The following is a 16,168-nucleotide window of genomic DNA, read 5'->3' on the forward strand; positions in this document are numbered from 1 at the left end:
AAAAAAAAACAAATAGATTCTTAGTGGATTCCTTAGGATTTTATATATACAATATTATTCCATTTGCAAGTAATGGTAGTTTTACTTCTTTGAAACTAGAATTCTTGGGTCCTTGTCCAGGGCATGTTTATTTCATTAGAGGGTCCTAAAAGGAGCTTTGTGTTTGACTTGAGAAATACTAAAGCTGTTATTCCTCCAAATTCATTGACCCCAATTCCTAAGGTTAGGTGTTTGAAAGAGATTTGAATTTAAACCTGATACAGCCAAGAAGTTAATAGCTGCGTTAGGGGCAACTGGGTGGCTCAGTCAGTAAAATGTCCGACTTCAGCTAAGGCATGATCTCACGGCCTGTGAGTTTGAGCCCTGCATCAAGCCTGCTTCAGATTCTGTGTCTCCATCTCTCTCTGACCCTTCCCCTGCTCATTCTCTCTCTCTCTCTCTCTTAAAAATAAACAAACATTAAAAGATTTTAAAAATAGCTGCATTAGTTTGTTAGGGATTCCATAACAAAATACTATAGACTGGGTGGCTTAACCAACAGAAATCAATTTTCTCAGAGTTCTGGAGATGTCCAAGATCAAGGTGTTGGTAGATTTGGTCTCTCTCTTCAGCTTGCAGATGGCCACCTTCTTTCTGTGTCATTACAGGGCCTTTCCTCTGTGTATGTACATCCCTGGTGTCTCTCTGTGTGTCCAAATTTTCTCTTCTTATAAGAGTACCAGTAAGATTGGATCAGGGCTCACCCTAACAGCCTCATTTTAACTCACCCTTTTAAGACCAATATCCAGATACAGTCACATTCTGAGGTTCTGGGGATTAGGGCTTCAATATATGAATTTTAGGCACAGTTCAGCCCCAACCAATAGTCTTATGGATTTTCTTCTGAGAGAGCTGATCTCTGGTTAGTTGCAACTAGTGAAGCCAGAATTTGTTTAAATAACACATTCATATGACCACTAAATGACACTGGCCTGCAGCCTGAATTAAAAGGCACTGCCTATATAGTCCCTGAGATAAAGGATCCTTATGTGTGGTTTTGCGTGTTCCTTGAGTTCAATTAGTCAATCTTCTCCACAGCCACATCAGGGAAGGTCAGTAACTAGCCATAGACATGCATGTAACATCTAGAACCTCTATAGTGACTGCTTTTTAAAAAAAAGCAGAAGCAATTCCAAATCCTGATGTGTAAACAGGAGGGTAATGAACTTGCATGAGGCGTCCTTCCGTGAAGTGAAATTTGAAGTTCTTAAATGGAAAGACTCCTGTGAAGTGAACTTTAAACTTCTTAAAAAGCTCACTCTAATTTTGTTCTCTTTTGAGTGAAGAATCAGTTTGGAAGCTCAAGATGTAACAATTCTTTGCTCTGTACTTCTTATAGTAGCCAAAGTCCAATCCGCTTATATCAGTGGGAACTCAAAATCAAGATTTTCCTCCAGGTCATCTGAGCTGAGGCATCATCCCACCTTGGCTGGTGGACTTATCTCCCTCTTTGCACAGTTTCTGCTCCCTTTTTCATCATTATTTTTAACTCTCTTGCCTTTTGTGTGTTTTTATTGACATCTGGCCACAAACCCTTTTAGGAAGAAGGCAGTTATAAATCACCCACAGAGAAATCAATAAAAAACAGTTCAATCCACAGTGACACTGATTTGTCCCCAGATAACCAGCGTCCTGCAGGCTCAACAGTAATACCCATGGGGGTATCTACAAGAAGGGTGAAGGGCAAGGGGGCACTACATTCTGAGAGAGGGGGTGAGCTGCCAGCTCCCAGAAGCTCAAGGAAAGGATGGACTTGGCTTCCATCCACACACTTCTCATCCAGCCTCAGGGGAGAGCTCTGTGTTTCCATTTCATCCAGCTCAGATTTTTCCAACCACATCAGTGGCATTTTCTTATCTTCTGAGAATCTGCTTCAGAGCTAAAGTATCTTCTTCGAGCCTCAAGAAAGGGCAGTAGGAATGAATTGTTGTATTTGTGGGGGATGGGGGAAGGCAGGAGAGTATGTTACTGTGGCACAGAGGCATGGAAGAAGAAACTCTATCAAGCTGTCTGTTGTCAGGCCACTGCTCTTGGTTACCATGAGTTGGGGGAGACCATCCCTCTGGCCAGAACTCCAGGGAGTCAAAAGTCTGAAAGTCATTGTACAGAAGCTAAAAGCTAGGCCCAGAGAGAGACGCCACTGGCCCAAGCTCACAGAATGGTTTCATAACCAGCTCATGAAGAAATGGCCCCATTGCTTTGAAATCCTAGTTCTATTCCAAGAGGAGCTTTGCTCAGAAAATGCAAATTCATGAGGAGTCAAAGCTAAAAAAAAAAGGAAATCTACAGAGAAAAAATATCAGTTAGTTCACTTTTTAAAAATGAGTACATCAAATTGCCCATTGTAAGGACTGTGAGTGTCATAAGACCATTTGCACCAATCATTCATGCCCTGTTGGAAAATGGGACTATATTAACCTTTGGAAGAGAATTTCCTAGAAGGGGCTTTTCCTGTTTTTTCCATTAGTGAAAATATTCCAACTGCAAGGCCCAGGGTGCTGGGGTCAGGTGGTAGGAGGTAGAGAGGCTCCTGTGGTAGGAGGTAGAGAGGCTGTGTGTGGCACACTGAGGGCAGGGCCTCCCTGAACCAGGAACTCAGAATCAGGGCTGCAGTGAAAACCTCAGATCCCATCAATGCCTGATTTTACTTCTCAGTTGTCCCTAGTTTCTCCAAGTTGTGTATCTCTATTACCTCAGCCCTTGTCCTATAAGAAGTCTTACCCCTTTTCCCCTTAAGGGCTTTTCTGGAGATATGCGCATTTACACTGCGTTAAGGAATTATTTGGTTCAGTTCAACATTTGTCAAAAACTGATTATGTATCAAGTGCTGGGGATACAAAGATGAGAAAGGCTGGGTTTAAAAAAAAATTTTTTTTTTAATTTTTATTTATTTTTGAGAGAGACAGAGACAGAATGTGAGTGGGTTAGGGGCAGAGAGAGAGGGAGACACAGAAGCAGAAGCAGGCTCCAGGCTCTGAGCTGTCAGCACAGACCCTGATGCGGGGCTCAAACTTATGAGCTGTGAGATTATGACCTGAGCCGAAGTCGGACGCTCAACCAACTGAGCCACCCAGGCTCAGGGCCCCTGAGGGTTTTGAAGGATAAATAAGAGTCTGCCGTGAAAACCACTGAACTACTGTCAACCAAGTGGGAAAGATCAACTTGCAAACAAATAACTCCAATTATGTTAGGGCAGGGGATTGGCAAACCTTTTCTTTAAAAAGCCAAATAGTAAATATTTTAGGCTTTTTAAGTCAGATAGAGTCTGTCTCAGCTACTCAACTCTGCCTTTGCAGTGCAAAAACAGACATACGCTGTACATAAATAAATGATTGTGGCTATGTTCCAATAAAACTTTATTTATATAAAAACAGTCAGTTGGTCAGATTTGGTTCACAGGTCATTGTTTGCTGAACCTTATGTTAGAGGAATGTCATAATAATATGCAAAACAAACAATAATGACAGTAATAATAATAAAAGCTACCACTCTGATAGCTTACTCTGCTAGAGACCCTATACCAGGCACTGTCAATACAATTCACATATATTTGCATACTTCTTTTTCACAACAATTTGTGAGGACACTGAGATTCAACAGCCAAAGTCATAGAGTTAGGAAGTGACAAATGCAAGGTAAAACCCAACCCTGCTTGGTTCTACAGTCTATGTTCCCAAAAAAGACTTAAAACTCTGAAAAGAAATGGGCAGAAGGAGTTAATCTGGTGGGGATTGTAAGGTGGTTCCTAAAGGATGAGTAGAGTCTTCCATGGAGGTAGATGGGAGAGACAGGCCTTTGAGGCAAAGAGTAGCACAGAGGTTTGAAAGCACATGGAATATTCTGGAAACAGTGGTTATTAGGTGATGCTGGGGTGTGGCATACCTTGGAGGTAGTGGCTAGAGAAGAAACAAGAGAAGTTGATAGCTGAGAAGAGGAAGTGTGGCATGCATGCCAAAAACCCTGGACTTTATCTATGAACCATGCCTTTTCCAGCTCTAGTCTTCTGGATCTTCTGGATATGCTGCATCAGACTCTCTTGAGACTGTTTGCCATACAGATTCCTGGGCTCTGTCCCCAGATATTTTGATTCAGTAGATCTGGGATGGAACCAGGAGTATGCATTTTATCAAACACCTCAGATGATTCTAGTGATCATTCTTAGATTTGGGAATCCATGCATGGAGAGCCACTGAAATGTTTTAATCAAGGGAGAAATGTAACCAAAATTGCTTTCGAAAGGCCACTTCCATTTAGAAGATGGATTATTTATCAGGAGAATAAACTTTCCCAGAAGTCCATTTCTGGTTAGTTATCAGCTTCTCTCATCTGGAAATGCAGATGAGAAATTCCAGAAGTTTCTGCATTTCCACAGGCTATTAAAGAATGACTCAGCTTAAACCCCAGATTGAACTCTATGATGTTGACCAAACAGTTAATTTAAGGAGATAGTATACAAATAACAAATTGCAATTTAACAAACCTTTTTGAATCTGATGTTGAGGACAGTATCTTCTCCATGATGAATCAGCTGGTGAATCGTTAGCCAGAAAAAAGTCTTCTGGTCTTCTGGTCCTGTGTCAGTGTTTCTTTTATGGTGGTGGTGGTGGTTGACAACACTGATGCTGGGTTCTGTATTGCCTTAGAAGCCTCATCATGTGTAATGAACAGACCCCTGGGTTTGCAGTCCAACTACCCTGAGTTCAAATCCTGTTTACAGTGCTTAGTAATTGTGATGCCTGGAGCAAATCACTTGTCCTTTCTGAGTTTCAGTTTTCTCATCTGTAGAATGGGAATAATAATTCCCAGTCCTCATTGTAAGGGCTGAATAAGATGAAGGATATAAAGAGTCAGATAGAGACCTGGTGCAATAAATATTGGTTCTCTTCTGTGGATGCCTCAGAATTGTTTTTATGCACTTCCCATCTTTCCATTGTGGATAACAACTCCCTGGAGAGAAATCCTCAATGGTTACTTCCTGTTTCATATTATTATGCAGCCACTGTTGCACAAGACTGTTTAAAGAGGAACGCTTAAATTCACGTGCCTCGAGCCACCAGAGTTTGCTGTTGAGAGAGCCATTCCCAGGCTCCTGCCTTCGCCTTCCTCACCACCATTTCACATCACTGTTTACCATAGTTTGTTCTCAAGTGGTGTCTAAAGACTCAAATCCTATGGTTATTGGCATAGATTTGGATGCCAAGAGAACTGCTCCCTTTACATTACTTTAGCACATGGCTTTAGCACATGGCTTCTTGTGGCCACAGTCTCTGTCCAAGTTCTGAGTTGACCAAACTGCAAATGCATTTCAGTTCAGATGCCCTTAATGACAAAAAGACCCTGTCCCAGATCCGCAACTGTCTCCCACCTCCTATACTCATCTCAGTGGGCAAGGTGTGAGCTTCTTCCTTGTCTTACAAACTGGAGTTCTCACTCCAAAATGTGGGGCTGAGGTTCAGGGTGGCAAGCCTGTGCACATGGCCTCACATTGCAGGTCTTGGGGCCTGCTTTCCTGGGGACGGTCAGCAGCGAGATCCCACCCAACTTTGAACTGAGGAATAGGTGGAGTGAGTTCCTGATGATCTGGAAGGAAGTAACAATGCTTGAATATCATTTGAAGGTTGAAATTTGACTCAATAAACATGTTTATATTTACTAGGTTATCTTTTAGGCAGGAGCAAGGAGGTTGGCTAAACCCAGTTTCTCCTCTGAAGCCTGAGTATATATTTAAAATGTACAGGTGTATAGTGGAAGGAAGGGTAGGAGCAGGCATTGTGGGGGTAGGGATTCAGAAGTTTGGGCTGGGATTTCTGGGAGAATGCTGATTCCATCAATATGGGCAGGGAATGCAAAAGGAGAAGCAGGTTCTGAGGAAAGGGGCATGGTGATACATTTAGTTAGGGAATAACTTAGGGCAAGCTCATTTGCTCTAGAACTGAGTATTTCAACTCAGACTTTCATGTAGGCAGCAGAGCAGTGAGGTGAGAGAAGCTTTGGTGTCCAGAAACACCCTGTACAGCCCAATTTACAGAGGCTTAGCTGTTTGTACCAACAAGAGTTCTTTGTTGCAAGTGCCAAAAAAGCCAGCACAAGGCAGACTAAGCAAAAAGAGGTATTCATTGGTTCTTGAAACATAAAAGGCCAGGGATATCAGGCATAGCTTGATCAGGCCCTTAGATAACAGCCTCAGGACCTACTTTCTAGCTCCTTGCTATCCTCTCACATTGATTCCATTTTTAGACAATAAGGATTCTGTTTTCACCATCTTACATTTAAGATCTGCAGTTTACAATCTCTTTCCCAGCAAAATCTTATTGGTCTCATTGGCTCTGGGTAGGTCACATGCTCACCCTTAAGCCAATCACTGTAACTGAGGGGATGTGATGCAAAGATGCCCAAAGGCAGCCTCTGGCCCTGGGGTTGTCAATTAGACCCCTTACCTCTGATTGATGACTTCTCTGCATAAGCAACATAGACTCCAAACTCATGGGGTAGAAACTGGGGCTCAGGCTGGCAAATTAGCCTAATCCTCTACCAGAGAGATGGGAAGACTGAAGCCTGAGTGGTAAAGGAATCCATTGTCACACAGGTGGATGGTATCACAGTCTGCCCTTCCCTTCCCCAGAAAGCCCCTGTCACTGAGCCTCTGCAATCCTTTCTTTGGCCTCCTGAAGCACATATTAGGCCAGACTGTGCCCTAAAGCCCAGCACCAGAGCAGGAGTCAGAGCAGGAGTTGAGCCAGGTTTGGCTTCAGAGGCTATGGCCACTTTGCAAGCCTTCATGGCTCAACTCTCTTGGTAGGGGTGGGGGAGATGGTTCCAGGAGTGCAGACACTAGGGTGATGGCACATTTGAGCATGTGCCACCACTGGCCATTTGGGGAATGCTTTGGCTAGTTTTCAAAGTGGAGTTGTAAGGGCCAGTGGGATGTTCTGTGGCTCCCTGATGGATTCAAGTTAAAGCTGCAAGTCCCATTGATAAGACACTTTGCAAAGTATTCATGAATGGTCAAACAGAGACATGTAGGTGGCAGAGGAGGAGGCTTTTTGTGAGGTTTTAGTTGATAGAATCCTATGGGGAAAATCTGCACACCTGTGTGTCAGAGAAGACAGGAAACCCACTTACATCACTGAGAGAAAAACTGTGCTGTTAACCTGGGCAAGCTCAGTAGGGTGGGGCAGGTGAAGCCATCCACCTTATGCAGCAGCCCAGATGACATGTGCTAATGTCATTTAAAAGGAAAACAGGGCCTTGTCTTCCCCACTTCTCACAAGAGGAACTCCAAGGCCATGATAGGACCACAAGTGAAGTCAGCCCTGGAGGGGTCACTTGGCTTCCCAAGGCTCCCTCAAAAACCAGGGATCAAACTCTTCACCTCCCTGTTTCATAGAGTCTGTGACATATTTTCATCTACTCTCTCACTTACTCGCTCATTCATTTCTTCATCTATTCAAGAAATCCTGAGAGATGAATTATACACTGGCCCTGTTATCAAGGAGCCCACCGTTTAGGACATGATTCTTAATGCAGTGTGGCTGAGAAAGGGGGAGAAAGGGGTTGGAGGGGAACAGTGTGCCCAATAGGTGGGCCTCATTAGAGTTCACTGGAGGACAATTCATGATTCTACCATCCTGAACATTTATGCTCTATTAGTTAATAGAAATTTGTCATATGTCTTAGGGGGGATGGGTAGCAAAAAGGCTGAGAATTACTGGTGCAGTAAACAAATGATTACAAGGCAAAGCAATGAGCCACAAGGCAAGGGAGAACACAGGACTGTCAGAGCCCAGAGGGAGTCAGGGCAGGCTTCCTGGTGGAAGTGATATTTGAACTTAGTATTAAAGGATGAACAGGAGTTAGCCAGGGAATTCTAGACAGGAAAGTCCACAGGAAGGCTCAGAGCCTCAACTAGCACATGCTGTAATGAGGACCAATAATGCCTAAGTAGTCCATGATCCTTAACCATAAACTGTCCTTTCTAAGTAATTTTTCAGGACACCAAAAAGACTCTTCCTTTAACAATTCCATCATTTATGATGCAAGTAAGTCTCATGCTCATTGTGGGAAAATATACAGATATAAATATTTTAAAAGTGTTCAATTAATTTTATTCATAATTCCATTTTAAAATAACCACTTTTAACATTTGAGTTTTTAACTTCTGGACTTCCCTCCCTAAAGGATGGCCATAATCAGTCAACTTCTATTTCACATAAAAATATATATAATTTAAAAATGAAAGTAGAATCAAACCACTGGTTTTTCCCCTCAATCAATATATTGTGAACAAAAATGATTATGTCTAAAGTGTCAGACTGTATGCATTATAACCATCGTGGATAGAAGTGTTCTGACACAGCATTTGCTCTCCTGTCTTTTCCAGGGAGCCAACACAGAGCTTTGCTTCTTTCATGCCCACCAGCTTTGGGCTGGGCTGTCAACCAAGGCTGAACTCAGTTGACTAGGAAGGTGTCTAGGAAAACATGCCTGGGCTGACCAGCTCCAGGTTCTGTGCCAAGCTGAGGGCTTGTATCCACTTTTTGAATGTGGCTGCTTCCTTCCTGCAGTGTGTTGTCCATTCTCGCTGCTTTTGATCTATTGTGGGCTGGCAAAGCAGAAAACCAAGCCCATGAAGTAGATGGGAAGGAGCGTACCTAGGTTGTAAGTGAAGGCGTGTGTTGCATGAAAGCACAAGTGACTTGTGTCAATCAATACTCTCTCTCAGAGGTGAGTAAAGGAATAGTTCCTAAGTATCTACGGTGTGCTGCATACATGCCTTACTTTATTTAAATCTCATAACACCCCTTTGAGAGAAGTACCTTAGCTCCATCTTCCAAACGACAGCCTGATCCCAGAGAACATTCATTGCTTTGTCAAGGGTCACTGAGCTGTAAGGGCCAGAGCTACATTGGAACCTGGTCTATTTCACTTCCAAATCCCTGCTGTTTTCACTGTACTACATCTTGTGCTTGCCACCAAATCTCATGCTGGGTTTGGATTGATGACTTTGTCAAAGGCATGTCCACTGGACTGGTGAGATGCTTCTGTGTGGAGCAGGGCTAGGTCTCCTACATAATTTTTCATGACCTCAGAACTGAATAGGAACTGCCCTCATTAGATGGTGCCTGTACTCTCTGGCCTGCCACACTCTGTCTTCCATAAGAAGAGGCAGAACAATCCAACATGTGTGTTAGAGAGATTTCTCTGGCACCTTGCACAGGGTGGTCAGAAGGGGCCAGAGTGGAGGTAAAAAGAACAATGAGGTTGTTGTAGTGATGCCGGTCACACAGATCCATGGCAGGGGTGGTGGCCAGAAGAAGGAGGGAAGCAATCAAAGACATGTCTGAACTAGGACTGACAGGACTCAGAGTCTAATTGATTGTGGGATTGATGGAGAGGGAGGAATCAGGATGACTTCTGGGTTTTTAGTCTGAGTGCCATTCACTAGGGCACAGAAGGAGTGGGCTTGGGAGAAGGCAGGGCTGGGGATGGGAAGAAATAATGGATCTTGTTTGCAACAAGAAGCATTGTGCAAAGGTAACTGGTAATTGAATCTCCATAACTCTGCTACCATGGGGTGATATTAAAGTCATCTGCATTCCTTCTGCACCCTGGTAGGGGTAAGGAGTGGAGCCCAGGACTGAGAGGCTCAGTGATGACCTTGCAAATGTTTAACAGCCAGATCTCTCAGAAAAAAAAGGCCTTGATATGTAGCATTTGCTGATTTGCTGATTTATGTGCCATCATGACCGATTTCAGGCTACTAACTGGACATCAGTGAATGTGAAGTTGTAAAGAGATGAACAGTAAGTAGCACATCATTATATAATGTTCCCCCACAGTAGAACTAAATCATCTCAACAGTATAGATAACAATAAAATGTAGTAAAATAATTAGGATGTGATTATTGTGGGTGTTGATTTCCTGTGTTTTTAGTGTAATTTAATTGTAACTTAATTCTTTCCTAGCAATAATCACGCCTTGGATAAACCTCATTGGCTATGATACTGCCACTGCAAAAAGCTATTATTCAATTTTTAATGATGTCTGTGTTTAACAACCAGCTCACAAAATTCTTGACAATTAGCATACCACTGGAGAAACTCCAAGAAAGTACAAGTTGGAAGAGCTACAAATCTACCTCCTTGTCAGACAGGCTGAGGGACTCCCCAAGGTCACACATCTGGGAAGGCAGAGCCAGGCCCAGTACCTAGGAGAAGGCTCTTGTCCTCCATTCTTCCTGATGGCCCCTCAGTACCCCAGCCAGCCACATGGACCTGGGGAAAACCGTGTGGTCCTTAACCCCAGGATGATGATTCATGTCACCCTAGAGTGAGTGACTCAGGGAAGAGGCTGCTGGGCGGCCTGGAACAAAGAGAACAGGGCAATATTTATTTCTGCTAGGAGCTAAATGGGAGGCTCAGATACTTTTCTGCTGTTCCCATTGCCTTTGAACTGCCTCTGATTGAGCAATTGTACATATTTCCAAGAAGAGAGAATTTTTTCAAGTGGACTTATTTTTAAAAAAGAATTGCTGAAGTGAACAAGCTGGAGAGGAAACCTGGGGAGATGTTTTGGCTTACTTCCTGTCATAACTGGGGGATGGGGTGGGATGGAGGGAGCTCTGGCCCTGGCTTAACTATTTTTCCGGGGATCTAGAATTTGGATCCCAGGCATTTCAGGGTTTCTCCAACCCTCTTCTTCCAAAGTGGCATCCAAGGTCCAAGAAGCTTCCCGAGTGTCAGGGAATTAGGGTGAGGAGGGTGCCCTGGTGCCTGATATCATCTGTCCTGGACCATTTGACAAGATGTCTACGGTACTTTCTGCAAGTCCTTGGTTAGTAGGTGACCTCTGAATCAGCCTTCTCAAGGCACCTTCAAGTCTGGCAACTTTTTGTTGCTGGCTGCACAGAAATGATTATGCCATGTGCTCCCTACCTCACCTATGCACCCCCTGGGATGATAGAAGTCTTGGGAGGATGTCTGAAGTTCTTGTCTATTAAGTCATTCCAGATAGCCATTTCCTCTCTTTGGGATCTTTTCCCCAGGGTTCTGTCTGGGAAATGGGGCCTAAGACCTTTCTGCTCTTAGAGTTCAGGACTTTTCCCCCAGACCTCTCCAAGGAAGCAGGGCACAGGTTCTTTTCTAGTGACTCACCAGAATCTATACTCTCATTGCTTCTACTTGGTCTCTCCTGTCTCTCCCTTGCTCCATAACCTTTTACTAGTCCTGGGTGTGTGTGTGTGTGTGTGTGTGTGTGTGTGTGTGTGTGTGTGTGGTGGGGGCGGAGGGTGGTGGTGACCTACCCTTATTTAGGATGCTTTTCCCAAATCTCTTTTCTATACCCTAAGCCCTCTCTGTTTCCCCAACGGCTAGCCCTTCCCCACAATAAGGCAGAGACAGACTCCCTTTTCTCTACCCCTGATGCTACACCTCTCTCTAAGGCAATGAGCACCTAATGGCCTCCATGGTTGTGTGAAGGGAAGGGTAATGGGGAAAAAGGAGCTGTGAGGGGATGTGAGGGGTTAGTTACTATTTGTAGCTATCTTGTGTGTCCCCCCACTGGAGCCCCTGGCTGAGCACAGTGAGTGCTGACTCTTGCTCTCTTCTTATTGGGACTGAGCCAGACTCTTCTCCTAGATGTGGCCCCTGGCACTGGTCTGAGCAGAAGCTGGCTCATTTTCAGGGCTGGAATGGGGTCTGAATCAGGGGAGGAAGGCAGCCCCAGACAATAGAACCTGTAAGAGATCCTCAAGCCTGGAGAGCATGGCCAGAGAGTATAGATCCCAGGGGGTGTGGGAAGTGCTCAGGACCAGCCTCCCCAAAGCACCACCAGGCTACAGCCTCTGTGGTCCCAGCCTCTGGGCCAGAGGAATTGTGTTGGGGGCAAGAAGTCATTTGGAAGTCCCTTCCAGTCTCTCATCTTTCCCTCGCTGTTGCTTCTTCCTTCTGCCCTTCTATATTCCACCCTTGCTCCCCTGGGACTGACCACAACACCGATCTAGGGTTGACCACAGCACAGACATGGGATGGCCACAGAACAGATTAGGTATGACCACAGCACAGATCAATGGATGACCATAATGTAGACCTGGGAATGACTATAGCATAGACCTGCAACTGACCACGGCACAGACCTGGGTGGCCACAGTATTGTACCCTCTCTTTCTAATCCTACTGTCTGCAGCCACTGGCTGCCCAACAGCAGAGTAAATGTCAGCAAGAGTAAATGTCAGAGTGCATAGCCTCTGATGGGTTTAATTCCAATTATGTCAGATGATCTTTTATCTACTTGTTTGTACAGAGAAACCCTGGTCAGGCCAGGCCAGGCCAAGAATATGTCTCCTTTACCCACAAGAGACAAAGCTGGAACTCAGATATCCAGGTTGAACAGCAGACTATCTGGGCCTGGTTGGATTTTGATGATGCCATGGCCAGAGAACTCAGCTGCCCTATTCAGGGAAAGGAACCTATGAATACATACTATGTGCCTCATCTTGCTTGTATTTCCTAATTTAATCCTTACAAAACCCTAAAAGGGTCTCCATTTTACAGATGAAGAAACAGAGGTCAGAGGAGACTAATCCAGCAAGGAAGAGGCAGAAGGGAATTAGAACCCAATCTGCCAAGTTCCAAAGCCCTCTTGCAACATCCCAAGGTTGGGAAGCAGGATGGTGTTCTCCTGAAGTGAGCCTCACTCAGGCTTGCCTGTGGGATCCAGGACACAGCTCTGTAGTTGGCCAGGCCCAGGGACCCACAGAAGTGCCTCTTAGCAGTTTGAGCTGATCTCTGATGCCCCAGATTTCCCAAGTATGTCTAGGACTGCCCTGGGGTGAGAGCAGGGACCAGGGAACACACTTTCTCTCCCATGAGAGTGGCCACAACAAGGATACATTTTCTTATCATTTACCAAAAGCAAGCCCTTCAAAATTAGAGGCAGAAAGCTGATGTCTGTAGCAGAATCTGAGGAATAGGGGTTCTGGGACCTTCTCTGACTATCTCTCACCCATAAGTATGGCTTTGATTAAGTCCTTGCCCCTATCTGGGCCTGTAAGATGGGATCAGGAGACAGGACTGGCTGATCTCCAGTGGCCCTCCCTGTCATCCTCTGAATGTGCAGAGGGACTGAGAGACATGCATGTGCAGTCACCCCAAACAATTCCCTTCATCAAATTCTTCATCTAGAGATAGACCAGTGGTATTAATAGCAACCTAATCTCTTTCAAATTCTTTGTGTTGCTAAAATGAAAGCAAAAATTCAAAGCTGGAAGAACAAAAAACTCCCTTCTGAGAATTCTGAGTCACTCCAGAAAGGTCAGTGGAGTTTGGGTTAACCCGTTTTTTCCCAGAAGGGCCTCTGGCTCTTCCCTGGACACCCAAAGATTAACAGAGAAAATGTGAGACCCACTCAGCTTGTAGATTTGTGCTCCTGGGGCACTGAGATTAAGAGAGAGGCTTGGTTTCTTCTGGGCTGGTCGCAAAGCTTTGGGAGAGGCATCCATGGAGCCATAGTAAGAGGCCACAGCTTGCCAAGACCACCACCCATGAGCCAGTGGGCTTGACAAGCTGGGGACTGGGGAGTCAGACAGACCTGTGGCTGGCTTCTGGCACTGCTGTTCATGGGTTTACTGACTTCGGGTAAGTCTTCAGGGCCCCGTTTTCCTCATTTGTAAAATGGGACTAATCATAATGTTAATAGTAATGGAACTTCTGTGGTTTCTGTAAAGGCTCTTGCTAAATCATGATTCCTGATGATGCTTGCAGGGACATGGGCAGCCCCTCCCACTGGCTGAGGGGTACAGGATGGAGTATTCTGCCAGCTGTGGATGGGCATGCTATGTTTGTATGGCCACTCTGTCAGAGCAGTGCTCTCCTGCCATCTCCCCATAACCCATGGGGTCCTACAGTGGCTTTTCTAGGGGCAGAGGCTATGCAGTTAATGTAACAAGGGTGAGACTTCCTGGGGTGAAAAGTTCAAAGGACAAACTAATGGACAGGTGTATGAATGAAAAAGTCAGAAGGAGTGTGGGTGAATGGATGGCCTGACAGACAGATGGATGGGGGGAATGGGTGGATTTGTCATCCTACAGTGGGGGTCTGCAACCTCTAACTGTGAGCCCACACTTTTGCCCTCATAAGACCTCTGATCTGATGAGCAGCTGCTTGCCCTGCCCTGCCCCACCACTGGTGGCCCTGCTGGGAATGCACACTCCAATTCTCTGTAGGGCAGCTTCCTATGCTGGGTTCTGCTGCACTTCAGCAGAACTCCCAGCTAAGGAGGAGAGAGACGATGGGCTTTGGGGTCAGACTAGTTGCATTATAATCCTCAGCCTGACGCTTATTAGCTGTGGGATCTCGAACAAGTTACTGAACCCCTCTAATCCTTTGTTCCTTAATATGTAAAATGGAAATAATAAAACCCATCTCACAGGGTTTAGGCAAGATAGCACTTGAAATGCACCTAGCATGGTAATCAACACTCAGTAGGCAAACTAGAAATATCTAATGAATGAGAGAATGAAGGAAAGTATGCCAGTTTGCTTTCTTTCATGAGCATGGCCAGGGGCAGATAAAAATATTTAAATATGGATTAGACACTTCTGGCCTTTTCAATTCCACAAATAATTGGATAGTTATCCCAGCAGAGGCTTAGATAATTGGCACCAGGTACAAAGGTCACTGGACCCAATTAAGTTGTTTCCCTTCTTTGTACCTAAGTTTCCCTTCCTGTAAAATGGGCCAAGCTATATACTTAAGCACTGGCTGGGAACAGAATGAGTAGAATCCAAAGAATTGACTGGCTTTTGACAATGACCTACCTAACCCTTTACAGACTAGGCTAAAGAAGTAGTTAGAAGGGCCCTGAAAATGGGTTAAAGAAGGAGCAGCTCAGAGACTAAACATAACTAAATGTTTTTTCCTTTTATGGGTCGGTGCTCTAGATCACCATTTCCTGCAGATTATATCCTTAACTTTGCTGTGATGGATGTAAGGTCTGTGTGCCCACAAGCTCCAGCAGAACCCAGATGTCACCCTGGGGGAGGGACTCTGCTTTTACCTTGCTATTTTAAGCAGTAAGTTTATAATAATGGATGGGAGAGAAAGCGAACAGGGCAGGAGCAGCGTGGGAATGGCCTCAGCAGGCAGGGTTGCTGGGGCTCCCCCTGAGGACCTCGGGGTTCTGTCTTGTCAAGTGTGGGGCCACAGCCAGCCTCCACTCTGCTTTGTCCTGCTGCAGCTGACATCTCTTAGTGCTTGTCTGACTTAATTTGTTTTTGTTTTGCTTTGTTGTCTGATCCAGGGACTGACTTAAGGTCTTTCTTGAGGAGAAGAGGGAGGAAAGAAAATGGAGGGTCAGAAAATGAGATATTTTTTTATGTGACTTTGGGATACAATGATCTCATAATCCTATGGGATGGGACTCCCAGGATTTCAGGGACTCCTAGAGTTGAAAATGGACCCTGAAGTGGGAATCCTGTGACCATTGGCCCAGGCTTTGCTGGAACTCTCCCAGGAATGGGGAGTTCATTACCTTAAAGAGTAGCCTGTTTCATCTTAGGTGGTTCCAACCACTAGAAAGGTTTCCCTTGCCTTGATTTGACCTTTATTTCATTCATTGGCCATGCATTTATCCTTTGGGAACAAAAGAACTACAGGAATGATTTTCAAAAATCTGAGAAGCAATTTTATTTTTCCCTGTACTGTCTCTTCTCCAGGCTAAAGGTCTTTAGTTCTTTAAAGACAAACTCTTGTTTCCTGCATACTGCTTCCTGTTTTCTGAACATGCCCCAATTTGTCTGAATCCTTCTTACTAACAGAGTGCAATACACTTTGTGTAGATTAAGGCATAGAGGAAAGTAGAACTGTCACCTCACATGGTTTGGGAACTACATTACTATTAAGACAGGCTGGACTTACACATAGATAATACATCACTTAAGGGGGTTCTTGGGAAGTGCAGCCAACTTACTTGGTAGAATTGGGTTTGTGGATATCTTTTGCTACTGTCAACCCCTGTTACCATATACTTTGCCCAGCACCACTGATGTCACTGCTGTTGAAGTCCAAGTAAAAGTGATAGAAATTAATCATGGAGCAGACCTTTGGGTAAATCTGATGCTCATTTGATCCA

General features: G+C 44.7%; 1 protein-coding gene, 1 long non-coding RNA gene and 1 pseudogene across 4 annotated transcripts in view; 1 reads left to right on the forward strand and 2 right to left on the reverse strand.

The window, feature by feature from the left end:
• Positions 1-16,168, reverse strand: part of LOC121018225 (uncharacterized) — a 190,622-nt gene that overhangs the window by 46,161 nt on the left and 128,293 nt on the right. The gene's annotated exons all lie outside the window — the stretch shown is intronic.
• The window catches only part of IRAG1 (inositol 1,4,5-triphosphate receptor associated 1), a 125,298-nt gene that overhangs the window by 30,020 nt on the left and 79,110 nt on the right, over positions 1-16,168 (forward strand). The window contains exon 1 of one of the 3 annotated variants that reach the window (XM_040456878.1): positions 13,445-13,674. The exons of the other annotated variants lie outside the window; for them this stretch is intronic. Coding sequence (XP_040312812.1) covers positions 13,656-13,674 — 19 coding nt within the window. The 5' untranslated portion in view covers positions 13,445-13,655. Of the gene's footprint in view, positions 1-13,444; positions 13,675-16,168 lie in introns of those variants that run through there. 3 annotated transcript variants of the gene reach the window in all.
• On the reverse strand, positions 9,909-10,062 carry LOC121018312 (uncharacterized; annotated as a pseudogene).

The sequence above is a fragment of the Herpailurus yagouaroundi genome, unplaced genomic scaffold, assembly GCF_014898765.1.
Source record: "Herpailurus yagouaroundi ecotype Mexico unplaced genomic scaffold, PumYag 218, whole genome shotgun sequence".
Classification (NCBI taxonomy): domain Eukaryota; kingdom Metazoa; phylum Chordata; class Mammalia; order Carnivora; family Felidae; genus Herpailurus; species Herpailurus yagouaroundi.